This window comes from Meles meles, chromosome 9 (assembly GCF_922984935.1).
Source record: "Meles meles chromosome 9, mMelMel3.1 paternal haplotype, whole genome shotgun sequence".
In the NCBI taxonomy this organism is placed as follows: Eukaryota; Metazoa; Chordata; class Mammalia; order Carnivora; family Mustelidae; genus Meles; species Meles meles.
Genome location: NC_060074.1, coordinates 36,325,028 through 36,352,602, shown reverse-complemented (window position 1 = coordinate 36,352,602; position 27,575 = coordinate 36,325,028). Strand labels below are relative to the sequence as shown.

Sequence of the window (27,575 nt, the reverse complement as noted above, 5' to 3'; positions counted from 1 at the left end):
GTTCTCTAACACATGTCTGCTGGAACTGGCCCTGGGAACTGCCGGGCAGCCTCCCCAGCATGTCAAGGGCCTTCGTCTAAAACAGGGCAGATGCTTGGATAGGAAGCCCCTTCAGCATTTTTGCAAAGACATCTAGAAAAAAATACGTTCTCTTCTTTAAGTCACATGGCATTAACTACCAGAGGAATGCCTATCTTAGCCTCAGAGGTTGGGCGTGATTCTTCCTGAATGTGTAGGTGGGGTGGAATGTGGGGAATGGTAAAATCGTAGATGAAAACCTGACTTCCAACACTCAGCAGGCAGTCTGGGCTTGCAGACTGAGAAGTAAGGGCCCCGGGTCTAGTCTGAATCTTAACACGTCTGAGAGAGCTCATACCAATCATACAGTATTTTCCGGCCAGTGTTCTCTCCTTCCCTGGCCTTCTCTACCAGGTCAACCATACGCTTCCTGGGCTCTGGCTCCCTCTAGCTTTCAGGCATGTCAGTGGCCCAAATACACCCGTGCGGAAGACCCTGGGACACCACAGCTGGATGACCCCTCAGCAGTTCGATGGTGGCAAACACTCTGATTTTTGAAGATAAAATGTATTAAATGAGACAAAGTTCTTACCTGAACCATTAACGTGGTACTGCTGTCCGGGATAATGCATATTGGAGGAAAAAACGCCTACATGAAGGAAATAAGCATTTTAACTGTGGCCGTAAGAACTTCCCCACCCCAGCTTTACTGAGGTCTGACTGACAAATAAAAAATTGCATGTATTCAGGTTGTGTAACACGAATTCTTAAAGGGTATATCACATGATGATGTGATATACACATACATATGAAATGATTACAGCAATCAAGTTAATTAATATACTTATTACCTCACATAGTTACCGTACTATGCGCATGTAAACATAAGATCTATTCCCAGTAAATTTCAAGTATACAAGACCATATTATTAACTGTAGTAACCATACTGTACATTAGAGCCCCATAATTTATTCATCTTATAACTAGAAGTTTGTACCCTTCAACCAACATCTCCCCATCTCTCCTATTTCCCCGGCCCCTGGCAACCACTGTTATACTGATTCCATGAGCTCACCTTTTTTAGATTCCATATATAAGTGAGATCGTATAGTATCTGTCTTTCTATGACTTATTTCACATAGCATGATGTTTTCTGGCTTCATCCATTTTGTCACAAACAACAGGATTTCTTTCATTTTTATAGCCAAATAAGTCCACTACACACACACACACACACACACACACACACACACACACACACACACGTGCATGCATACACACTCCACATCTTCTTTATCCATTTATCTGATGGACTTTCACATCTCTGGACTATTGTGAATAATGCTATAACGAACAGGAGAGGGTGAACATCTTGAGACACTGATTTCATTTCCCTTTGGATATATACTCAGAAGTGGGACTGCTGTATCATACGGTAGTTGTAATTCTTTGAGGAACCTCCATACTGTGTCCCACAAGGACTGTATCAATTTACATTCTCACCAACAGCACACAAGGGTTTCCTTTTCTCCAAAACCTCACCAATGCTTGTTATCTCTTGTCCTTCTGATAGCAGCCATCCTAACTCTTCCCTACCTCAATCTGTATTACAAAACCTTAGTAGTCCAACAGCATGGTACTGGCATAAAAACAGACCCATCAACCAATGGAACTAAACAGCCCAAAGTAACTGATGATCCTTCCAACAATTAGGAGCTTCTTTAAAACAAACCCAAGGTCATTTCAAATGATTTCTAAACAACTGTTAAAATAAACTCCCTTTTGTTTGAGGCAAGCCCTATGAGGAACAGAATGTGGGGAACCCTGAAACCCTTCAATTCTTTCTGCAGTGCCTAAGAGGTTCCTGTTGAGGGTCTTTGCCTTTCAAAGTACTGAGGGTCTTGAGGCCCCTGTCCCAGAAGAGATGCTCTGGCTATCCAGAGGACTTGCCCCCAACAAGACTGCTAGGGGAGCCAGGGTTCTTACTCGTCTTCCTCTGTCCCTAAAAGGGCAGTAGGACCGAAGGTCAATTCAGTCCTGACGGGAGAGACCAGCAGGGGAGAGCAAGAGGCACACCCTCTTGTGTGATGCTGTTTCTCTCCAGCACCTGCCAGACAGCAACTTCATACATGTGGCTCTTTTCCACAGGGTTCCTGTGTCACCTCAATTCACAGGTCACTCTAGAACTTTCTTTAGCTTCCTGGGGCGGGGTGGGGGGGGGGCGAGGGGAGGGGACAGCAGGCAGAGATTGCAGGATATTTCTAAATAGCAGTAAGTGTTTGTTTCAACTTCTCATGTCTAATTTTCTACTGGATTACTTTGAAAATGACACAGTGTAAAAAGTAAGTCTCCACAGAAGACAGGCAGGGTTTTAAGGAGAAAAGCTAAGAGTGTAAATTGTATAATTGTGGGGGAAAATCCTCTTTAAAATCAAAATACTTTCCTAAATTCTGTAAAATGTCTGCAAAAGCTTTACAAACCACTTGAACTTCAGACAAACATAGAAATGAAAGAAAACATTAAACTCCCAAGAATCATTTTTTTCCTTTATTTGTACTGTGAGCAATTGGGCAACAAAGCTCATTACTAGATTTCCATAATTAAGTTGTATCAAAAATATAATGGAACTGGACATTTTCAATAAATGCAGTTCCCGCTGCCTCCTCCAAACACACACGTTGAAAATGCAGTAATAAGAAAATGCAGGAAAATGGGAATGTGTTTAGATGCAACACAGCCTGTAAAAATCATCTGAAAGTGAACACGGCCACTAATAAAGACGGCAGCACAGTGCCTAGAAAGCTTTCTAATATCATGAATATTATATGGTTCTCAAGAATACCAGTCATTGGCACAAACTGTTCAAACAAATTATTTATGGTTCAAGGAAAGGTAAAATAGTCTCAGAAGATTTCCCATGAATAAAAGATGAAATATTGGAACTCATATGGTCTATAAAACAAGTGTTTGCAAAATAGCTTTCCTATAAGTCAAAGCCAGTAGAGCATTTTAAATTAAGAGGGCTAAAAAAAAATTCATGTTATTTCTAAATAAAGTATTTTCATTGAGCATCAGTCTGAGAGGGAAAAAAGCCAAACAAAACACCAAACAACCAACAGCAAAACTTGTAAAAGCAGGAGCCCTGCTTCAAGGACAGCCAACTCGGATATGCATCTTGCCCTCCGGGAACCTAAAGGTCACTGGGACTCCTTTCAAATCCTGGCCTTGACTTCAGTTCAGATTTCCTTTTCTTTTTTACCTCTGCCTTGCACATACATTAATCCGTGGAATGCCACAGAAGAATGCATTATTTTATTTATTTTTTAATTGACAGAGAGAGATCACAAGTAGGCAGAGAGGCAGGCAGAGAGAGTGAGAGAAGCAAGCAGGCTCCCTGCTGAGCAGAGAGCCTGATGCGGGGCTCGATCCCGGGACACTGAGATCATGACCTGAGTGAAAGGCAGAGGCTTAACCCACTGACCCACCCAGGCGCCCCAAGAATACATTATTTTAAACCCACTTAAGTTCTCTGCATTTTTAAGAAAATCTCAGTGTTCTGTGAGTACCGTTACTGCTGAAGGGAAACATTCTGCCACGTCTCCTAAGAAAGCTTCGGGTTTACGTTTGGGTTTTGCCACCCCTTCTTTGGCGCAGTGTGAGGAACAGCACCAGCTGTTTTACCTCTTGGTTTAAGAAGAGCCTATGAGCGAATTCCTAAGAGGAACCACAGGGAAACCTGCGGTTGCCCCTGTTTCCGTGAAAGTTAAGATGAACTTCCAATGAGTTGTCAGGCCAAAGGTGTTTTGTTTGGTACCTGCACATTTTTTCATGATTTTCTTCAGAGGCCCATGAGTGTACATCAGTCCAACAAGAATCCCGGCCAGATGCCCGGCAAAGGAAGTCCTAGGAGAGAAGGAGACCCTTCGTGAGTATTTGTTCTGCCTCTGAGTAGCTACATTCTGTATTCTCATTAGTCCAGGGTATGTTAATTTGTCACAGTCTGCAGGCTTTGCTCCACGGCACGTCCTTTATGCTGAGCAGCATTAAACTCCGTCCAAAGAACATTTCCTACCTTAAAAAAAAGGAAAAAAAAGGAAAGAAAGGTATAATGACTAACAACAACCACATGTTTAAGATGCAGTCTCCTTCCTTGACCAAGAGAAGCAGGCTGGCTCCTTCAGAGCCCTGGAAGCCTTTGGTCAAGACAACACATTCTGGTTCTTCCAGTTTTTCTCTGTGGCTCTTACCACAAAACATAAATGAAACCAGTTTTCTCGGAATTACATCTTGAATTATCCAGCCACTGTGAGGCCCACTAGCTACCCATGGAGCAGAGCAGACGGCTGCGTTTTTACCCACCACTGACAAGTGAGGCAACGAGCACGAGAACCCAGCAGAGCAGAGACACTGGGTTGTCCACACTCGTTTCCCTGAAGTTGTCTTCATGTGTACCTTTCAGTCACTCAGCAAAAAGAAACTAAACTGTAAACTTCTAGCCTGAAAGATAAGCTGGGGCATTAAATTGGTTCCATTTCTCTTAAAGTAGCATCTAAGCTTGCCAATTCAAGCAAGCCCCAGCTAAGTCTTTGTTCAATGAGACAAAGGATAAATGAAAGAAAATCACCTCCCCGGCTCCCTGCCCCCAACTCTTGCTATCAGTGTGTCCCACACTCTGCTATCAGCTGTTCCAGAACAGTGAGGATATCATGTCGCCGCCAACCAGGGACACTTAGTGACCCGTCTGCTTACAGTCGAGGTCTCTGGGCACTTGGCCTTGCGCATCCCTTCCTCCCCCTCTCATGTTCTATGCAGCCCACCTCCTTGCTCCACGGCCAGACCCCCTCCACGCTCACAGGTGAGCACAAGGGGAGCTGAATGGCAGGTACCCCTGCCACAAAGATATGTCCCTCTTTCCTTCCACCTTCCCCCAGTCACTGCTTCTGCATTTCCTATAGCCTGTTTGCAGCCTGCTGGGCCGGGACACGTTTACACGTTGACAGTCTGTCTCTCTCACAAATTCCCTGAGGGCAGCAATGATGTCTTCTTACTCATCTGTTATGCTACATTAGGGACTAAAAGCAAAAACAAAAAAGGTCAAGTGCATGAATACTTCCACAGCTTGCGAAAATGACCCTCACTCCAGAAGTGGAAGCAACCGAAAGTTATTAAGGGGCTGATGTAAACTCCTGGGGCACAGTGAATTCTGCGGCTTTCACATATGTGCTGTATCCTTGAGCTGTGCCTGGCACGGACCCTCGAATATAGGCTGAATGAATGATCCAAGTGTCCCAGGACCCAAGGCAAGTTAAACCCATTACATCTTCAACTTAGAGCACCCAGGGAGCCAGGGCAGGGATGGAGTTCGGGGCCTGATAATGTGGACCCCACCCACCCCCCATACCCAGCCCAGGAGACCTAGAATCAGAGCCAACACCCTTCCCCTCCCTCTGCAGCAAAGGCCCTGGAGATGCACAAGTAAGACAGCTGCAAGTCATTCTCCCTGCTGTAGAGCTGGCAAAAGACCCGTGGGAAGAGAACAGACAGCGGAGCACTTAAGACAAAAGACGAGAGGAGCCTTCTATGGACAGGAAGGCACTGCTGTTCGTTCCATCGGAGAGTCCAAACCCACTGTTGCCCAGGTAAGCTCCTGCAAACGCCCACACACACGGCAAGTGATAGTGTGTGTGCTTCCACACACATGCACACACACACTCCACACACACAGTCATTCCTTCAAGAGAGCTATTCCTTTCATCACACAGGTTTACCTCAAAGTATGTGTAACCTGATAACAGAAACATGGGATCAGACACTCAGGTTCCCATTTTCCAGGGAAGAATAGCATGAACTGTGCTCTTCTTCAACTTTAAAAAATAAATAAATAAATAAATAAAACAAAATTGTGCTTACTTTACTCTATTTTTAGGCTACAATAAACTCTTCAAATAGTTCTAGAAATGGCAAAGAAAGTGGTAGTTTGAGGGATATAAGGAAGCAGCCAGAATAATTAAAAAAAAAATAGTAACCTCGATTTAACTGAAAAGAATAAAACGGCATCAACATTTTAAAACCAATCTTTATGGTGAATCATATAGATGTAAAATAACATGGGAGAAAATTTCAATTTAAAACCCCAGCCTATTAAACAATCAGTCCTGAGCCTCATTTACAATTTAGAGTACAATACAGTGAAATGAATTTCTTATCTCTCTAAATGAGTCTGCGGAAGTTTGAGTTAGAATCTAATTGTCCTAATGTAATTGCAAATAACCAGGGATGGAAAGCTGGCCATCAAGAGACCAGACTACATTATCACTCAACGTTCCAAATTTTCACAGAAGTCCCATTTCAAAACCCTAGCTGTCCTTATCCCTATATTTAAGCTGTATATGGGTGTTCTTTTAAAACGAGAAGAGGTTATGATCTGCTCCAAACTGAGAATTCCTCAACATGACACACAAAAAAAGGGAGATGCCACCAACGAAGAAGGAAATCTGGGCCCATTTTAAGAGGCATATTAACTTTCTCCATGCCTTTGGTAAACATTTGACAAACCACCGCCTGGGCCCTCTAAGGGACACCCGTGTCCTCAGAAAGGAAATGGAACCGCAAATGGTCTCCTTTCCAACAGGACAGGAAGCCCCTGTCTGTCCCAGTGCTAGGGTGTTTCATCCCTACCCCTGGGGTGCTGTGGAGGCACAAGGAGGCCCTGCCTGGGCTTCGGAGGAAGACATTAATGGCTTCAGAAGCAGACTGTGCTTTTAGGGTCATCACTATACACAGAAAACAAGCGTTTTGATGTTTGTGCTGTCTGAGGAGGCCCGTGCCTGAGTTATAGCCTAAATGTTTGTGTGGTTCGGGACAGCCTGCTGCTGTCCTCCAAGCATGCACACTGTTCTGAGTCACACCCACAGCTGATCCCCATGTGGCAGGCTCTCAGGAACACGGCTTCCCCTGGACCTGACTGGGTCTTAGGCTAGGACTGAGGATTTGGTGACGGCTTGCCACCTGCCCTCCTGATTCGAAGTAATGCTCAGGGACAGCATCACCATATTCAACCCTATACCCCTGGCGTTCCTCGTGCAGTAAATGGCCTGACACTCCACTCAAAAAGTAACTAGTGAAGAAGCAGAGAAGTGGAAGTAAAATTACATATCAAATGCACATTTCTAGCATACATTATGGCTGTATCATAAAAACACAAGTTATGCATGGTCACCAATTAATAGTTGTTTTAGTATCAAATCTCATCAGGAGAGAGAGTGATTAAACACAACACCCCTCCCCATCCCACATACCTGGACAATGTGTTACAAAAGTCATGCTCTCCTTGAACAAAACAGTAGCACTAAACCTATCATTTTATCCCCAAATTGGTCACTTATAAGCCTTATTTCTTTTGAGAGCTCAATAGTGACCCCCTTCAGAAATCCTAAGAGCTATAATCAAATCCTCACTGTGATTGGTAAGATACATTGTACACATGAACAGTCACACAGGTTGTGCACTGCGCGGATGGATGACAAGGAGAAGAAATATCATTTGTCTGGGGTCTCAAGTGTGCCACAAAGATCCGATATTCAAATTCAGATCATCGTTTCTCAACTTCTGGGCAGGTACCAATGTAATTTCATTTCGACATGGGACAATATCTTGATCCAGTAGTCCTTAAGCTTGCTCAGGTTCTAAGCCCCTTAAAATGTCTGATGAAAGCCATGAATCCTGTCTGCAGAAAAATTACACATACACAAACTATGTCACCTAGAATTTTAAGACAATCGTGGATGGCTTGAATTCCAGACCCTTGCCTGAAGTGAAAATCATCCATCACACACAGAAGAATTCCAAACCTCAGCGCCAAGTCTAAGTAGCTACACACTCAGTTGGAAAAACATCTTGTTTGTCCTCAAATCCTCAGACAGAGGCAGCCATTTTGTTTAGATGATTATTAATGAGCCCATTCTCTCTGAGGCGCCACTGTTTTGTACTGGTGTAACCTACTCCTGGTTCAATCTCCCTCCTGCTAAAGTCTGACTCTTGGTCATTCTTTTGGTTTGAGTCTGAGGTAGAAAATTCTGCCATTCTCTGTATGTCTGAAAAGGTCTTTACATCAGCCTACTCCTTGAATGACAGGTATAGGGTCAACTGCTGCTGCTAAGACATAGAAGCTGGACAGTCACTCGTCTGTCTTTTCTCTTGGCTTTTAAGACTTTCTCCTTATTTTGGGTACACTGTCCTTACGCTACAGTCACTCCAGTTGTAGATTTATTTTCTTTACCCTCCTTGAGATTCACTGTGCTTTCTCCGTCTGAGGTCTCATGTCTTTCTACAATTCTGAAAAACCTTCGGCCATCATTTTTTGTTCTCTGGACCACCAGAGACAGAGCGCGGACACAGAATGGTGGTTCAATTCATGTTTGTAGAGAAAACAAAAAGACTAAAGGAAAAAATCAAGAAGTTAAAAATCAAATCAATGTTGGTACACATGACTTATAAGGGACAGTGATGGGAGAAAAGTAATTTTGGAGCAAAACTAAGATGAAGCTATTATAGGTATTATTGTGTGTTACATGTCAAATATATTGCAATAAAGCTGGAGGGAAGATGACTATGGATTTCAGTTATGCAAACTATATGCAGATATTATTAACACCAGTACAGAGGGTTCTTTCCTATCATGCCAGTGTAAACTGCTCCTCGCTCCTTTCAGAGGCGACTTGGAAGGTTGAGCTAAGTGGTTATGCAAAATGTTCCTGCTCCCATGTGCCACTGTTAAAGAATCAAAAGCGAAAGCTATGATTGAAAGCTATGACAAGCTATAAAGGTCCTCCTCTGCTAAATGGCAAATTCTTTCCACAGCTGAAGAAGCTGCCATCTCAGGGATAGCTCAGAAAGCAGAAAATGTATTAATCTAAGACATAATCTCATGGTGTATGCAGGGCAAACGGCCTCATTAAGGACATAACTTGATGGAGATACAGTGTTAGACAAGGCAAGCGAACAAGGTAAGGGAACAGGCAGTCAGCTAGAAGTGGTCTATTGTATCATATGTCCCATAATTTCCTTCAGTAAAAGCAGTTTATACCAGGCAAGAACTTCACTGATCATAGGTTCTGCACTGTTTGGGGATCTTAATCAATGGTCTTAATAAACTGGCATTACAACAACAAGACGTGGCAAGAAGTTTTCAGGCTTTGAAGATTCATGCCACTAGGAAAGACCTTGATAGGATTTGCTTCTTCCCAAGATAAACTGTTCTTATACCATCTGGTTTCTGTCCTGGATGCTTTCTTCAACCACTATGCCACTGTGTGTCTTTGGCAATGACAATGTGGGAGAGACTGGGTCTATATGCTCTTTCTCTTTACCGCATTCCCTGGCACACCCCGTTCCTGCCACCTTTGGCTGCAGAAGTAAAAACTATCCCCCTTCCAATATTACATTCCCTTTCAAGGGAGGCACTGCAGTATTGGCCATGCAACCTCTAATATCTATGTTGATTTATTAAGCATGGCACCAACCTCTAGCCCAGGGCTGGGAGCTGACCACTGACTTTGATTTGAGTCCCAGACAAACATGATTTGGAGAAAAACAAGGGTATTGCAAAGGGAGAAAAAAGTCTCTTCTGCAAGAGCCTCCAAGAGAACAGACGACACCTAGTCACTCCTTGACTCTCAATTCCATGCTCCTCAGCCTAGTAGTGAGAGAATTTCATGAGTTGGTTCAAGAAGGTAGCATTCGTTCATTCATCCAATACTTGCTGACTGGTTACTACATAAATAAGACAAATATGGTCACTGCCTCATGGAGCTTATAATCTGGTGGGAGCCCACATGTGTGAACACACACACACACACACACACACACACACACACACAAAATCTCTCTCTCTCTCTAACTGTAAATTGTGCCGAGTATAAGTGAATCTACATTTCTTAGAGTGGTCTGAGATGGCTCCTTAAGTGGCATTAAAAGTGACATCCATATGGGGTGCCTGGGTGGCTCAGTTGGTTAGGTGTCTGCCTTCAGCTCACTTCATGATCCAAGGGTCCTGGGATCGAGTCCCTCATTGGGCTCCCTACTCAACAGGGAGTCTGCTTCTCCTTCTCTCTCTGTTCCTTCCCCCTGCTCATGCTCGCTCACTCTCCCTCTTTCAAATAAATCAGTTAAATTAAATTAAAGTGATATCCGTGGCATTTGAAGTTTGCATGCCCAAGGGGAAGTAGGGAGATTCCCACCGGGAAAAGCTGTGAGGCTGGGAAGAACTTTTAGTTCTTTTAGTGTCTTTTAGGTGACTGGAGCACAGCGAGGTAGAATAAGGACATCCTATGGCCTGAGATGAATTTGGAAAGATAGGCAAAAGCCAGATCCTATAGGCCTTATGTACCATGGAGAAGAATTTGGGTTGTTTCCTGAGTATAGTGGGAGGCCACAGAAGAATTTTTAATGGGAGAATTTTTAAAAGTGACCTATTCTATCCACTGGGAGAGCAGACTCTAGAGAGGCAAGATGGCCAGTGGAGCAGACCAGTAAGGAGGCTGACATAGCTCAGGCGGAGAATGATGGCAGCTGGAAGGAGGTGGTCGCAACAGAGGCAGAGAGAAGTGAATGTGGACAAGTCCATCCTGGCAGCAGAGATCAAAGAACTTGCAGAAGGACTCCACGTGAGGGGGTGTGGGAAGGGGAGAACCAAGGATGGACTCCACGTAGGGGGTGCGGGAAGGGGAGAACCAAGGATGGACTCCACGTAGGGGGTGCGGGGAAGGGGAGGAACCTAGAATGGACTGCACTTGGGGGGTGCAGGGAAGGGGAGGAACCTAGGGTGGACTTCACACGGGGGGCGCGGGAAGGAGAAAATCTAGGCTGCTGGCTTGTGCAACAAGATGGACAGTGGAACTCGTTACTGGGATGGGGGAGACTGGGAAGAGGAGAGGCCTGGGTGGGGAGAATACAAGGCTTGGTACTGATCTGTTTATGGAGAGATACCTTCAAGATAACAAAGTAAAGGCATTTAATATCATATTGAGTAGGTAGCTGGGTACTAAGTTAGAAATTGAGGGAAAGGATGGTTCAAAATATTACTCTCATATCTCACTTTATTGGATTTCTGGACTATCTGTATACACTATAATATATCTTTATGTGTATAACATAAAACACATTATACACATACGAACACACCTATATCTAAAATTAAGATTTTTTAAAAACATTTTTAAAAATTTATTCATTTGACAGAAAAAGAGCAAGAGAGGGAACACAAGCAGGGGGAGTGGAAGAGAGAAAAGCAGTCTCCCCGCTGAGCAGGGAGACTGATGTGGGGCTTGATCCCAGAACCCTGAGATCATGACGTGAGCCCAAGCCAGACACTTAACTCACTGAGCCACCCAGGTACCCCTAAAAATAAGATTTAAAGGAAATACATTAAAATAGCACAGATAATGTGTTTGTGGCGGGGGGGGGGAGTAACACTCCCCTATTTTCCAAATTTCTTATACTAGTGTTTTAGTAACTGCATTATTATTTTTCAAATATAAAGGGCAGAGAAATTGGGCAAGGCCGTCATTTAAAAACCAGTATTACTCTCATCAGTGGTGGATAAATCTAAATATTTTTGTTGTTGTTAGGGTAAATCGTGAAGAATGTTTTCCCCCACTTGGCACCGGCAAGTGTTTTTAAATAGCACTCCAGATGAAATCTGTAGCTCGGCAGGATTACTCAGTTTCTTCAGAGTCTGTTGTGGTTACTCAGATTTTCAAAACAAAATGAGAGGTGTGCCAAATACGCTGAAAGCAACAGGTAAGTTTTAGTTTACATGCAAAATAAATAAGCAAACCCTCCACCCCCCACCCCACAACACACACACACTTAATTGGGGCAGGGACATGAAAAGAGTCAACGCAATTCCAGAAGTGAGGCCTGGGTTTCTCTCCTTGCCAGACACGTCACATGACCTCATTTCCCATATTCACTGTTCAGGAGCTATCATGTGCCGAAACTCACTCTATCTGCCGTGCACCTTCACACACACCCCTGCCTCTCAGGTAATCCAGGCGAGTGTTTGAGAACTCGAGTTAGACTACCTGGGACTGAAGCCTGGGTCTGACACAGCTTCAGGACCAAAGGGCACCTTCACTGACTGTCCCAGCTGCCAGGGACTTAGCTCAGGTCTCTCCCTGGCTCAGTCCCCCTTGCCCTACTCCAGCCCAGTTCAGGTTCATGGCTGTGACAACCACTTGTCTCTAATGAGCGAGCCTCTCCCAATCCATAAGCCTCTTGGTAGCTCCGCAGTGCTACCAATAATAAAACATAAGCAAGAATAAAACACAATAAAATAAAACACAAGTAAGGCCTGTTGCATCCTCCACATGCCTCTGTCTGCCCCTTAGGTCTAGCTCTCTATTCCCTATCTCCCCACAAGCTTGAGCCATTTGCAAAAGCTATGCTTTCGCCTTCTTGACTCCCTTTGCCCTCCACTCCACCCAGCTAAGCCATAGCAAAACAGCCTCACCAGTCATACTCTTGGCCAGTGCATTTGTTCCCCTGGGACAGGGTAGGGGGTGATCCTCTGGCTTCTGCAAAGTCTCCTCTGCATTCGCCTAGCATGCAGGTCTTTCCTTGGCTGCTGACTTACCTACAAGTTGCCCTGCTGCATAATCTAATGGCTCTCAACCCTATGGCTCAAGCCAATGCCCCCTTAAGCCCCAACAGTTTGTAATGCTCCCTCAGTTTTCTTGAAATGGAATTTATAAACACATACTTTTAAAAACACAGACACATACACAAACACAATACCAACTCAACATAATACCCTAGCTGTAATGTAAGGAAAAATTTTCACAAGTGATCCAATGGAACAAAAGGAATGATCTTACATGTAACACCACCAGAAGACACAGAAAATAATCCTTTGCTTACCCTGATGTATGGAATCTGGATGAAGGCTGGAAGAATAAATTCAGACAGATACAGCTGGGCTTTCTGTGACTCAAAGACCCCATGCAGGGCTCCATCAGTGACAAGACTTTACGTGAGGGAAATAATTTTTGATTCCAAAAAGACTAAAGTACATTTTCCCTTAAGTTACATTTGCAATTCAATTTACAATTTTCCTGGAAAATGTCATTGTATACTAAATCCATGCCAAGAAAAAACACACACACACATCTTTGTGTTTATATGAAAAGCATAATTAGGTTTTAGGCTCAGAGAGTCATAAACAGCTTGTTCACCTACATAAATGTTCTCTCAACAGACATGGGGACGGGGGAGTTATGTAGGATCATTCTTGTAGGCGACTGTCCTGCACAGTGTAAGGCAGTTAGGACCTCTGGCCCTTCTATACCAAATGCCAGTAGCACCCCAACTAATCATTATGATAACAAAACACAACCCAGCAAATTCCCAAACTCCTTCCTAGGGACTAAGCCACCTCTCCCAGTGGAAAACCACTGGCTTAGCACATAGCAAATGCTTATTAAATGTTTGTTGAATGGATGACCTTTGCTCATTAGGCCTCAAAAATATTTCTTTTCAAAGCACTTCCCATGTGACTACACTATGTACAAATTCCAAGGATTCCAAGTAAATCCACAACATATTGAACTGATATGCAAGAAAACTTCCCACCATGACTGAAAGGCACATGGGGAGTTAGAATATTTGAAAGGGGCCATGATCACTTCCACATTGCACTGTGGTAGAGTGAATGCAACTTGGCGTGTGAAAAATGCTCTGCCATCTGCTATTACTATAGACAAAAATATTTCTGGATACCACATGAATGATTATTTGCACATCACCTCCAGAAAGTAAATATAAAATGAAAGAGAAGTTGGATTGTTTATAGCCTGATTTTAACATGTGCTACTGTTATGAAGCAAATAGATGTTCCTGGGAGCTCGGTCTTATGGAGAGGTCTGCAGAAGCAGTGTGCATACTGGGAAATTCCATGGCCCTTTGCTAGCAGGGCTCTCTGAGTTTGCAAGAAGAGACTGGCATAAGTGACCTTGGTTAACAGGGGTCATCACAGGGACACACAAGGAAGAAAGGGCAGCAGGGAATGATCTCAACTGTGAACTGTGGAAATACTTCTACACATTCTTCCCAGCCACCATAACATGAGTAGGAAGGCTGCCCTTGCTAGCGGGGAGTCTAGATCTACTGTTTCTTACCCCTTCTCAACCCAGGCTGGACATGAGAATCTCTTAAAGAGGTTTAAAAGTTAAAGCTCCTTGGACTCCACCCCTGAAAAGTCTTCAAAACTGCTCTAGACATAGGACCCTGATGTTATTTTCTTTGGTTATTTTCTGGTTTTGTTAATTCCCTAGGTGATTTTAATGTGTTGAGGTCTACTCATCTCAGCCAAAGTTCAAATTCTAATGGTGAGAGTAAAGCTGCTATAATAGGCCATCAAGAAAAACATTTTCAGTATAGGGAACCCTCTTTACCCTACAAGTTACCCCATAGAAGTGACATCTGTTTCCCTTCTTGGTAAGTTGGTCTTAAAATATTCTAATGTAATGTTGCAAGAGAGTAAGTATGACTTGGAAAATTCATGCAAGGAAACATGTGAGATTACTTCAAAGGATTTACAAGTTCTTTGGACTTATAAAAACCCGATAATTCAGCTAGTGTGCCCGCATATCCAAGAAAGTCATATACACATGGCCAAAGATGACAACAGTAAAGAGTTAAGGTAATCCCCGAATCCATAGATCTAATAGAAAGACTGGGAAACAAAACTGGATCATAAAGTTAGCCTACAATTTCAGAAAAATTAAATTCTACTTGTGGTTAAATCTGGTCTGAATCAAAATCTGTCTCGGAATGCCCCCACCTAACTGCCTGACTCTGAGACCTGGGTGTGCCATTGAGATCACATAGGCTCCTGCAGCAGCTTTGTTGGGAAGCCCAGAAGGCACAGGAGCACAGTCCCACCAGCAACACAGTTTTGAAAACAGCCTAGGAGAGGAGAATCCATGTATTCAGTGCAACCTGCTAGGCTAAACATCTGTGGAAGCCACGAGACCCATATGAGCTCATGTCAGAGCATTGCCATGGTCAAAGAAATAGTCCAACAGAGCCCCAAGGCAGGTAGATATTCCCTCATCTCCCTTCCTTGCAGCTCATACACAGGCAGAGGGTCTCTATTTGGCCAAGGAAATACACCACGCATTGAATCTTGAGAACCTAGTGATAAGAGACCAGTGAAGCAGTGTCTGGGGTCCATCCAGTTCTCCCAGGTGTTTCCAGTCCAGTGCTTCAGTATTCTCAACAATTCTAGAAAACGATAGCCTTCCAATTAGTCCTTTTGTGGTTAAGTTTGCCAGAACTGATTTCTAACGTGTTCAGCCAAGAATCCCAGTTGGTAGGTTCCAGGTACATATATGGAAGCTGAAGAGACAAGCTGCTCTTTCTCTAGAATTGCCACTCACCCTAAGATGATGTAAGACAGGAGCTTGTGATCAACTCTGCCTCCATGTGGGAGAGCTTCTGTATGTGAAGAATGAAGCTGTGGTGGGCAGATTCTAAGATGGGCCCTGAGGACCCCCGATTCCTGGTGTTCATTACCTTTTATAATCCTTTCTTCCTGCACATGGGTGGGACCTGTCACTTGCTTCAAAAGAGCATTCAGCATGCCACTTCTGCTCCTGTGTTATGTAAGACTGTAACTTCTGCCTTACTAGTGGACTCTTTTGCTGACTTTAATGAAGGAACCTGCCATACTCTGAGCTAACCTATGAAGAGATTCCAGTGGCAAGGAACTGAGTATGCCCCTGGCTGACAGGTGACAGCAAAGCTCTTAACCCAACAACCCACAAGGAACTGTGTTCTTTGATGAACAGAGCCTGGAAGCAGATCCTTCCCTGGTCAAGCCTTCAGATGAGACCTTAGTGCTGGCTGACACCTTTGTTGCAGTCTTGTGAGAAATCCTGCAGCAAGACCCAGATAAACCATGCCCAGCCTCCTGCCCCACAAACACCATGAGATAAAAAGTGTGTGTTCTCTTAAGCTACTACACTTAGCATGTATTACAGGCAATACATGCTATACACAATACAGAACTGCAATACAGAAGCCAACACAAGAAGAGACAAAATCCTGATGCCCTTGCTTGCCCACCCAAATTCTACCATATCTCATTTCTCTAAAACACTGACTTGCACCACTGGAAATTTTAGTTATGTAAGCCAACAGAGGTCCTTTCCTTTGATCAGGATAGTTTGAGCCGGGCTTCTTTAAACTAGAGGAATTGCAATGAAAGTGTCCAAAGGTGACAGAGGCAATGTAGAACCAACAGATCTCCAAGTCTGAAGGGGAATTCTGTGATGCACTGTCTCAGTCCCAGTGTAAGCTAAGACTCCAGGTGGAATGGGGGACTTGATGATTCCAATAACAGAGTCAAAAGAATGTCACCACATTGAAGAATTATTAATCCAGACGTTCACATCACTAAACTAACTAATTCTCAGGACCTACAACCTTGTATCGGCTACAGCTCTATTCCTCATGTGCAGGAAATAATAATAATGACATTGCAAGGATTAATAGAGAAAATACATATAGAAGTATTCCATATAATCCCTGACATATTGTAGGTATCAAGCAAAATGTGAGAGAAAAAAATTTAAACATCTCACTTTTTTAACTGAGAAACACTATTTGCTCTCTCTATTAAGGAGCTCTTTGAAATTGACAGGTATTGTTTCAGTAAGTTGTTAGCACGTACTTCCAAGGGGCTTGTGGGACTCAAACAGCTCTTAAAGACTTTGATAAGCTCTGACTAGTTTCAGTTATTCTTCCTGCACCCATAGAAGACAACTCAGGGGCACTGAAGTGGGGGTAGCTCTTTTAAGGAGCAAGATACTGAGCTCAGGGCTCTCCCCAGGGTATCTTTTAAATCCTCCCAGAAAGTCCATAAGACAGGTACTATTATTGGTCCCATTTCACAGATAAGGAACTGAGATTTAGAGAAGTAAAACCAAGGGCCAAGGTTATAAAGTAGAGAGCCAGGAGAAAGTGGGAGTGGCAGTCAATAAATGTGTGCAGAAAGGTGGTCTTCAGGACGGACCCATCCCCAGGATGCCCTCGCAGACGGATACACCTTCTGCCCGTCCTTACCTTAGACGCTCAGTCTGAGGAAGTTTGACTAGGATGTATCACCTGCAGTGAGGAACAGTGGGAGCAAGATTCTAAAACTATGACTGGGAACCAGATACCTGTTCATGTGATACATAGTCTAGTGATACTATGGGTCACGTTTTGACCCTCAAGGCACTTCCACAAGAACCAAACAATATTCTCTGATTTCCGAGTTGCCTTCCTCAGTGAACTTTTTCAAAAAAGAGTCCACACCTTCTTCAAATCTACCCAAAGTTCTATTTTACCAAGTGATTTTAATGTCCTTTAACTATTTTCTAAGACCTTTTGCTGCCCATTCCCCCAACTAGTTTTCTTTTTACCACTGATCCTGAGCTGGACCTTAAGAAAATTCAACTGAAATTAACATGCAAAAATCTATGAAACCCAGACTTTAGCCATCATTAACTCACTGAGCCACCCAGGCGCCCCGACTTTAGCCATCATTAAAGACGAAGTCCTATGAGGAAGATCTTGGAATAATACGGAGCACATGCAGAACCCCCCTCTCATTAGTTAGGCAATCTACCTCCACCTGTACCGCGAACAACAGTACTGATGAATCAGACACAGGACAAGTCAGTCTGCAGCACTTGAAATACGTTACAAACAATGTGTGTCAAACAGTGTATAATCAGCATGCTCAAGATGCCTGATAGCAATCACAGGCAGTGTATGCAGAGAAACACTGGAGTGGAATTCATGAATTTTAAATGAACGTTTACTGTTTCTTCCATCAAATCTTTAAAATGACTGCCACAATGCAAAAAGCATTCAACTTAACGTTCCAAGACAGGTGCTCTCACCATCCCTGTGTCTACTGCCTAACCATAACCCTCCATTTTCTGTGGCTATGACTCGGTGGCTCCCAGTCCCTGCAAATGCACCTTAAATCTTTTGCCATGAAAGTGATCTAATTCCTAACTCTGAGAATATCAGATTCCAGATTTGATAACTCCTAAACATGAATAATACCACTATGATTAGAACAAAATACACAACTGAAGAAAACGAAACCAAGTAACATTTCCAGTGATGACGAAGAAAATTGTTCTGCTCCAGAAAAGCCACAATTCTTCATCTGCAAGAACTGTGTGTTCCATCCAGCCTTTTCACATAAACAGTTGGCTTGTCACTCCTTAGAAGAGGAAACTGGGAACAGGAAGATCAGGAGAAAAGTAAGTTTTGAGTAATGAGTCCATGAGAAATGTGGGTAAGATTCATAATAATCTATGACCCCTACTTTCTCAGACAATTAGACTTTCAAAGGAGGGGGCTCTTCTAAGCAAACCATCCTTCCTGTCTACTCTACCCTCATTCAGCCGCTCACAGGAGGGAAGCAAAGGAAGAGAGACTGCCATGAATCACCATCAAGTTAGATAAACCGGACAAGGCTTGCTTTCAGAAACCTATTTCTCTACGTGAACACATGTAGCATCTATGCCGCAATGACTTTAAGGTAATTCTCTAATGGGGAAGAAGAAAACCCAAAACATTAGTAACAGCAAATTTCCATCAGTACTACACTGGTTATTAGTAAAAAGATGGATTGGATAGTGTTCATTTTTAATTTATAGACTCTACTTGTACATTCAGTACAAAAGAGCATTGCAAGTTTATAAAGTCATTTTTCTGCCACCTGCATAAGTACTGAATTATTTAAACCTCATTTGAAAAACACACACACACCTGACAGTTTTTAAAATACTGTTTGACAACAGCATTTTCAACATCTATAAAAATATGTGCTAGAAAAGCAGATTCTGCACACACTGTCTTTCGTTAGCAAGTCCTAAGATATTTTTACCCACTGGTGTATCACACTTCACAAAATCACTTGAGAGAAAAGGGAGCAATGTGACCCTTTGTTCAGAGTTCAAATCACTTGGTATATATCATCCAGTGAACCTATAGCACCCTCAAAGTTAAATTAACTGGTTCATCAAAATCTGTACAATGTCAGTTACACTGGGAAATCCTCCCTCCAAAGTTACAGGGTCAGGAGTCCTGGATAAACAGATTCTGCAAATGAGTTTCTCTTGGTAAGAGCTCATCAACTCTATGACTTTGGATACAACAGTGATGCAGGAGTTGGAATACATCAGAGGAACTCAAAGACTTAAAAAACTATATATTAAATATTCCTTGGATCACAAAATCCCTATGTTTTCTCTTGGGAAGAAAATTTGGTTTTAAGAATACCATTCCAAAACTTTAATGAAAACACACAACGGAGAAACCAGGTGATCTCTCAAACCAGAAAAAGATATCCTTCCTCAAACACAGGTCTTTCCAGAAGTTGAGCTAGCTTCCTCCACACCAATCCTTCCATTCCCTTTTTCATATCTGCTGTTTCAGGTAATTCTAAATCTCTTAGTTAAACCTGTCACAAGCTTGCCTACTTGATTTGTCTTTTCAAAAACAAGATTTCCCAATGATCAATTCTATCATATTTCCCTTTTTTGGTTTATTAAATCTTGTTTTCATCTTTACCTTCCTCTAACATTTTATTTGTTCCATTCATAGCTTCTTAAATGGAGGGCTTAAGTTACTTACTTCATAAACTTTCTTGGCGTACTATAAAAAACACATTATCTAGCCATAGCCCCCAAATTTGATATGGAGTATTCTCTCTGATAATTCATAAAGTTCTTTTTTCAATTTCCTCTTAAATCAGGGAGTTATTTAAATTTCCAAGTGCTTAGGATTATTGGGATTGTACTTTCCTTTGGATCCTATGTAGTTTTTTTAAGCCTTTATTGCTACTTTGCGATCAAAGAATATGGCCTATGAAATCTCCCTGTTTCCAGAGCTGATTGAAGGAGCCGTGGTAGGTTCCTATACAACCCCCGTCTATCTCACGCAGGTACCTTGGTCTCCATGTGGATTTCACACATTCTCACCTATTAGCCTGGGTATTGACCTGCCTTTTCAGTCTTCTGAAGGCTGTTTTCCCTTTTCTCACTTGAAGCCTAGACTTTGCCTTCCAGCGCTGTACTCAGATTTCCAATCTGACTTTTCTTTACTACCCACCCCACACTTCTAGAGACGGAGCAATAACTCGGCTATTTACACTTTGCCTTTTGTCTTTACTTGGACCAGCCACCTCACACTTTACAAACACACATTTACTGAGTAACTATGATGTGTTAGGCATCATCTCAGCCACTGAGGATAAGCTGTGAATGGGACAGACAGATGATATTCTTGCCCTCCTAGAATTTACAGGAGACCAGTAAGTTAAGATTGATGACAGTATGAAGATACTCATGAAAATGTGCTCCTTTACATTTATATCTTCATAACTCCTTTTCTCTACTATAAATAATGCATGCTCAGTATAGAGAATTTAGGCAAAAAAAAGATAAAGGAAAAAACTGAAAAGACAGTATACATAATACACTGCATTCTATTTTCTATCTTTATCTCGAGGATTTTCAAGTTTAATTCTAACGTTTCCAATATTTAATTACATCAAAATAACCTCTGAATGTATATTTTAATGGCTATATAATATTCTATTGCATCATGATTTATTAAATTATTTACCTGCTGTTGGACATTTAGATAGTTTCCAATTTTCCAATACTTCATCATAATAAGCATACTTATGGTGATCTTTTTCTGTATTCCTGGTTATTTATAATTTGGGAAGGTTCCTAGATGGACAGTTATGAAATTAAAAGGTATAAACTTTTTACAGCTCTTTATACAGATCATCAGATTACTTTTCAGGAAGTTTGTACCAATATAGCATCCCATGAGAAGTTTATGTATACTTCCATTTCACCAAATCCTCAACAACAGTGATAGTTTTTAAATCTTATTAATGAGTAAAATAGGTTATTATTTTAATTTGCCTTTATTTGGTTAACAATGTTCCTGACATACAATTAGCCACTGATATTTTTTCTGTCAACTGTCTGTGGATGAACCTTTTCAATTTGTCTATACTTTTCTTACAGTATTATTCACCACAAAAAAGTGACCCCCTTTTTCCTAATTTATACTTTTTCTTTTTTATTTTGCCACATAACCTATTAGGATCTGGAAAAAAATGTGTCGCTTTGCCTTCATTTGACATTATGTTCATTGCTTCTGTGCTTGGAAATCTACTCCCGGAGTGCCTAGGTGGCTCAGTCTTTAAGCATCTGCCTTTGTCTCGGGTCATGATCCCAGGGTCCTGGGATGGAGACCTCCTTCGGGCTCCCTGCTTGGTGGGAAGCCTGCTTTCCCTCTCCCACTCCCCCTGCTCGTGATCCTGTTCTCGCTGTCTCTCTCACTGTCAAATAAATAAATAAAATCTTAAAAAAAAAAAAAAGAAATTTCCTCCCAACTCAAAACCTGAAACTCTTCCTTCCCATATTCTTGGACATTTTTTACATGTTTTTCAAAATATTCTAAGCATAATCTATAAGAAATTTGTTTTGAAGTAGAGTGAAGTAAAACTCTAATTTTAGTTTCTTCTAAGTAGTTAATTCTTCAAGGACCATTTGCTAAATAACTCTATTTTCCCTACTGATTTTTGATGGTATCTTTACTATGTTTGTGGTCTATTTGGTCCCAAAAAGATGTAGGGGAAAAAAAAAAAGTGTGTCTTAGAATAAAGGAACTATGCTGACATAAATAATAGAGGAGACATATATTGCTAGAAATAAAACTTGTTTATTTGACCTGTGTGTTATAAATGACTACAAAATTAAAATGCTCTCCTCTCGAATACAGAGGGGAACAATGTCCATTTAAAGAGAGATAAATTAGAATGAAATTATTTTATCTCTCACATAAGCTAATAAGAAGCCAACTTTAAAATGGAAGGAGGCTGCAGCCTGTTCTCAGCTGGTTATCACAGAATAATTGATGCACTAATGATTTCAATTCATAGCACCGACTGTCTTCATTTTGCATAATTTGAACCGAACCTGAAAGTAAATGGAAAACAGTTCTCTTGCCTATTTAACTCCCATGACTTTTAACTAAAAATCACTTAAGACTGCAGAAGAGGAAGGAGGAAATTAGCAAATGTAAAGAACTTTCTATTTTAAAACATTCCTTCCTATACTGAAATGGGAAGAATTCAGTAAATACATCAGAAATCTCCAGAGATGTGATTTATCAGCTTATTAGTTGAGAGTGAATACTTAATTGTATAACATTTATCTCCAATAGTGACTCCTGAAAAAAAAAAAAAATTCCAAACAGGCCAAAGTGCATTCTAAATACTCCAAAGGGAAATAGCTGTACTTCACAGAGTTCATTATTTTTTTAATGAAAAAAATACAAGTAAAATGAAAATCAAGTTGAAATAATTGCTACATCTGGTAATTAACTTCTGAGATTAAAAAACACCCCTTTTCGATAAGACACATTACACAGAGCTCTTCCATTTAATAAGATGCACACAGTGATATCACCTTTGAGCACAGAATATATAACTTTTCAATTGTTAAAAGTACCCCCAGTCATCATTACCTGATATCCAAGACCATGAACCCATGTCTTGCACCTGTCACCAAGTCACCAGAGCTGATCATTAGCAAGCCTAGTTAGTTAAGATTAGATAGGTGCCACCAAGCGCACACCCACAGTTACATCACAGCATGATGGCCAATTAGTTTCAACCTGGGTAGGGAGCCCTATTCCAGACAACTCTATGTCAACTAGAAAACCAGCTGCTTCCTTATTTCTACCTACTGCTCTTCTCTGTTATTCTGAGCCAGACAATTGGGTAAAGCAGGCCCCAAACAAGGTCTGACTAATTTACAGACAGCAGGTAGCTTCTGTGCTGGTGAGCTCTGGTTGGGATGGAAATTTCTCATACACCCCTCTATGATGACATATACATTTTAAAATGGAACCACAGCAAGACTATCCAATTACAGAAAACAATATGGGTTCATACACCTAAATTAAAACTTGTTTAGATATAATGTTAGTGGCTAGCTGAACACTGCTTCTGAATCACATGAGGGCAAATGAAAGGAAGTTAATGCTTATACACACAGACATTGAGAAATAATATTTTACAACTCTTCATTAAAAATTAAAAAAAAAACAACTATCGCCACCAAGAGGAGCTGCTACGGACTGAATTTTGCCCCCACTCAAATTCATATGTGGAAACCCTAAATTTCCACATGATAGTATTTGGAGATGAGGTCTTTCAGAGGTAGTTTAAATGAGGTCATGAGGGTGGGGCCCTTATGCTGGCATTACTGCCCTTAGAAAATAAGACACCAAAGATTAAGTTTGTGTCCCTCTCTTGTGAGGGACACAATCTCTCCCTATCATGTGAGGACACAGTGAGAAGGTAGCCATCCACGGGCCAGGAAGAGATTCTGCACCAGAAACCGCCATGCTAGCATCTTGCTCTTGGATGTCTAGCCTCTAGAACTGTAAGAATATAAATTTCTGTTATTTACATCACTGTCTATGGTGTTTTGTCATGGCAGCTTACACTGACACAGGGATCTAAGCAGATACAAAGACTAAATGTGATATGGCATCCCAGATGAGATTCTGGAATGCAAAAAGGACCTTAGGAAAGCATGAATAAAGTACGGACTTTGGTTAATAATGTGTCAATACTAGATTGTTAATTGTAAGACATGTACCATACTAATGTTAAGATGTCAAAATTAGGTGAAAATGGGTGTGGATTATATGGGAACTTTCCGTAGAGCTTCACAATTTTTCTGCAAATCTAAAGCCATTCTAAAAAAAATATTTAAAATACATAAATAAATAAAACCTGTCTTCAGTCTTTCCCCAAAATACCCCATCCTATCATTTATTTTTGTTGTAAAAACTTTCAGTTCTTAGCTACCGTTTAGAAAATATCTCTATCCATTAACATTAGCAAGAAAGAAATTCCCCATAAACACTGCCTAAGGGGGCACCTGGGTGGCTCAGTCAGTTAAGCGTCCAACTCTTGATTTCGGCTCAGGTCATGATCTTGAGGTCAGGCGATCAAGCCCCCAGTCTGGCTCTGAGCTCAGCATGGAGTCTGCTTGAGATTCTCTCTCCCTTTACCTCTGCTCCTCCCCGCAACTTTAGCTCTCTAAAGAAACAAAGTCTTAAAAAAACCAAAAAAACAGAAACAAACCACTGTCTCTGTTATTATTTATAGAACATAAGATTGTATTGGGTACTTAAGATCTCTTAGTATATAATCTAATAAGAACCACATGATATGTAATATCACACAGCTTCTTGAAAACAATGTAAGAGACACAGACAAATCACACACAACAAAATACAACTTACTTAAAAGGAAATGACAAGTTGCCCTAGTTCCCTAAAAAAAAAAAAAAAAAAAAAAAAAAAACGGTTGTAAATAACAGCAATGGAATAATTTCTGTTATATATCAAATTAAAAAAAAAAAAAACGGAGAAGATTCAGGCTGGTCAGCAAATGGGCCCCTTCGTATGCTGTCAGCGGACTATGAAGCAGAACAAACTTAACAGAAAGCAGGTTGGCAATATGTACAAAGAGCCATGAAAATAATTCAAACCCTGAGCTCACTGATTCTATTTCTGGGAATCGACTCCGAGGACGTCTTCAGGCCTGGGAGCCAACACTTGCAAATGATGCGTTGACAGACATCCTCACTTGTAATTTGAACGATTAGGCAGTAAAATTAGTATGTAAAATCAGTGAATGAGAAAATAAACTCAAGGAACCACAACAGGAATCCTGACACAGCCATTCAAACTGAGGCTTTGGAAGAAACCGTGCTTACAAGTTACAGGAAGAAGTAGGGAAAAAACTGCGTATGAGGGCAGTGCTGTGTGATAGAGTGGATGCCAAGAGTAGTTTTCTCAGGGTTCGGGACCGTGGGCAATCTGTTTTCTTCAGCAAACGTTGACATATTTTCAACTTTTCTACAATGAATACGCCGACAATTAGAAGATTAACAACTGAGAAATTTACGTTACACTTCCATTTAGCTGCTGCTTTTTGTTCAGTCCAATTATTTACGCAATTAACCAATTTTTAAAAGAAATTGTTACATAGATCTCTTAGAAAAGAATAACTGAAGAAAACTCAGTAGTCAGACGAAACTGTCTTTTCTGCGTTCCCCGGGGCCTCCTATGCAGCTCGAAGTTCACTCTGTCCAACTGGTGCAGGGCAGGGTTGGGTCTCCCCGCTGTCCACAGGCTTGGACTCCAGAGCGGGACAGATGATTCATACACCCCCTTTCCCTCAAAGAACTCCAATTCTAATGGCAGAGAAAGTTCCCTGCCTCAAAATTTCTCATTCTCTTCTCATAAAATCTAACTCCTGGGAATCGATGCTTTGCTTAAGCATTGTGCTCACCTTGAGTTCTACTCAAATAAAAGCCCTCCTGGGAGACAGACAAATTAACTAACTCTTTTATATGATTCACATAACTTTCCTTTATGGGAGCCTGTAAAGAGGGGAAGGAGCAGTGTATAAATGGACATCTGAGGAATGCAGAAGAAAAATTTCCCCTACTTCAGAAAATCTGCTTGGGACAGTCCTGGAATGTTGATTCAAACTGCTCTCCTTAATAGTCTGTGAAAACATGTTTCCATGAAATAAAACAGAAGGTGAGTCCCAATGCTATAAACATTCGTCATCCAAGCTTATTGGAAAAATACAACAGCCCGGTAGATACAAGCAAAAGGCGTGAGTATATATTATCAACAGAACACCAACCCATCAGAAAATGGTCATCCAGACAATGAATAAACAGATTTGTGCATGCACACATGTACACGTACACACATAAACACAAACACACATGAAACAAACTGGCAACATTATAAGTTTATATAAGTTTATGTTTTAAATAATGATATTGAAGGCAGGTCAACTGCAGACAAAAACGGTATAAGAAATTGGCGTAAGTTCTTGAAAAACAACTTAACCCACCCTTGAAAAACACGAATCCCTCTCTCCTCTCAATGAACTGCAAAACACTGCCTGAACCCTAAAGGGACCACAGTTCCTCCTCGGGCTCATCCATCGGGCCATTTTTTGAAGGCGCTTTCTCTCCCAGCACAATTAATTTGGGTATCACTGGAATTACTTATTTGTCCCTTGCTTGTTTATTATACAACCCACCCAATGTATATTTTGACCCTATAGCCATTTGGGTTTTCTCTTATTTTCTACTAAGCTCCTGGAAATACTTCCACATTAAAACAGTTTAGAGAGGAACGTTATGCTTTCATTTAGGAAAAAGTGTTAACTCTTCTACCTCGTTTTCTGCTTTGCTCTAAAGAACCCCTTCTTCAAGTGTCAAAGGATTTTATTAAGAATGTTGTTTGTCACTGAACAAACATGACTAGCACGTTTGGTTTAGGTGAACTCTACATCTGTTAGCCCATATTTCCATATACAGAGAGCTATCCTGAGAGCTGGCACAGCCTTTACCAAGCCTCATGAACAAACAGTATTTGTTCTAATGAAAGACAATAAATTAATAGAAATCTGTGATCACAGTCTGTTCTTCTCATTGCCACCAACGTCCCAGCAGTTTATTACCACTGAGGACAATGAATGACACTGTTCCTGAACAAACATATTTCACTCTGGTTTAAGCAACTAGTAGCTGCTTCGAAGCAGTACCTCTTGAAATTTGTATACGGTCCCACAATAAAAATACGTTTTAGATTTGACCCGGCTCACATACACATATAGCTAAAGTTCCTTGAGATATACCTACCTTTACTGTATTCAACACTAGTATCTCTAGTCATCCTCCCACCCCCACTTCCTTCTTTTCTTTCTGAATATCAGCTGCGACCGGCTACACTGATTTCAGGATCTCTTAAAGGGTGAGAACGCACAGTAGACAACCACAGCTTTAAAGCCCGGTTACTGCTGGCCAAGGCTGCTGACTCAGGGCAGCACGGCATCTGGGTGTGGATTTGCCCCACACCTCTGCCCTTTGCTTCCCCTCTAACCTCTGCCACTCCCCAAATACCACCTTCTGTACTCACTGCTCTTCATTCTACTTTTCCCCTTTTCATCCAACTCATCATTGCCATGACGACTTCCACAGAGCACATCTACCCAAATGCAGTGGCATAACACAAGCATTTCCTTTAGAAAGAGCACAGAAGGGTGGACAGTTTCTGTTCCATAACATCAAGGTCAGGTGGATTCATGGCTGTCTCTAAAGGCCATCCACTCCCATGGCACATGCCATTTCCTCGTGATGGTATCAGGGGAGTTGGACTCCTACATGGACCCCAAGACCAAAGATTCAGCTCACCAGGCAAGAAATGTGTTGCCTCAGAAGTAGGGAGGCCTTTTTTGCAGCCATCTACTGATTACGTTGGGTCACAAATCCATCCAATTCTGGGGGAGGTAAATTGGACCCCACCTCATGATGGTAGAGCAGCAAATTCTAGAAGAACATGGGACAGGAGGTGGTGTCAC

General features: G+C 41.7%; 1 protein-coding gene across 5 annotated transcripts in view; it reads right to left on the bottom strand.

Moving 5' to 3' along the window:
- The window catches only part of RHBDD1 (rhomboid domain containing 1), a 123,146-nt gene that overhangs the window by 57,355 nt on the left and 38,216 nt on the right, over positions 1 to 27,575 (bottom strand). For all 5 annotated transcript variants that reach the window (XM_046019783.1, XM_046019782.1, XM_046019786.1 and 2 more), the window contains exons 4-5: positions 3,834 to 3,922; positions 611 to 667 (exon numbers count right to left, since the gene is read on the bottom strand). In XM_046019783.1, the coding sequence (XP_045875739.1) occupies positions 611 to 667; positions 3,834 to 3,922 (146 nt within the window). The remainder of the gene's footprint in view (positions 1 to 610; positions 668 to 3,833; positions 3,923 to 27,575) is intronic.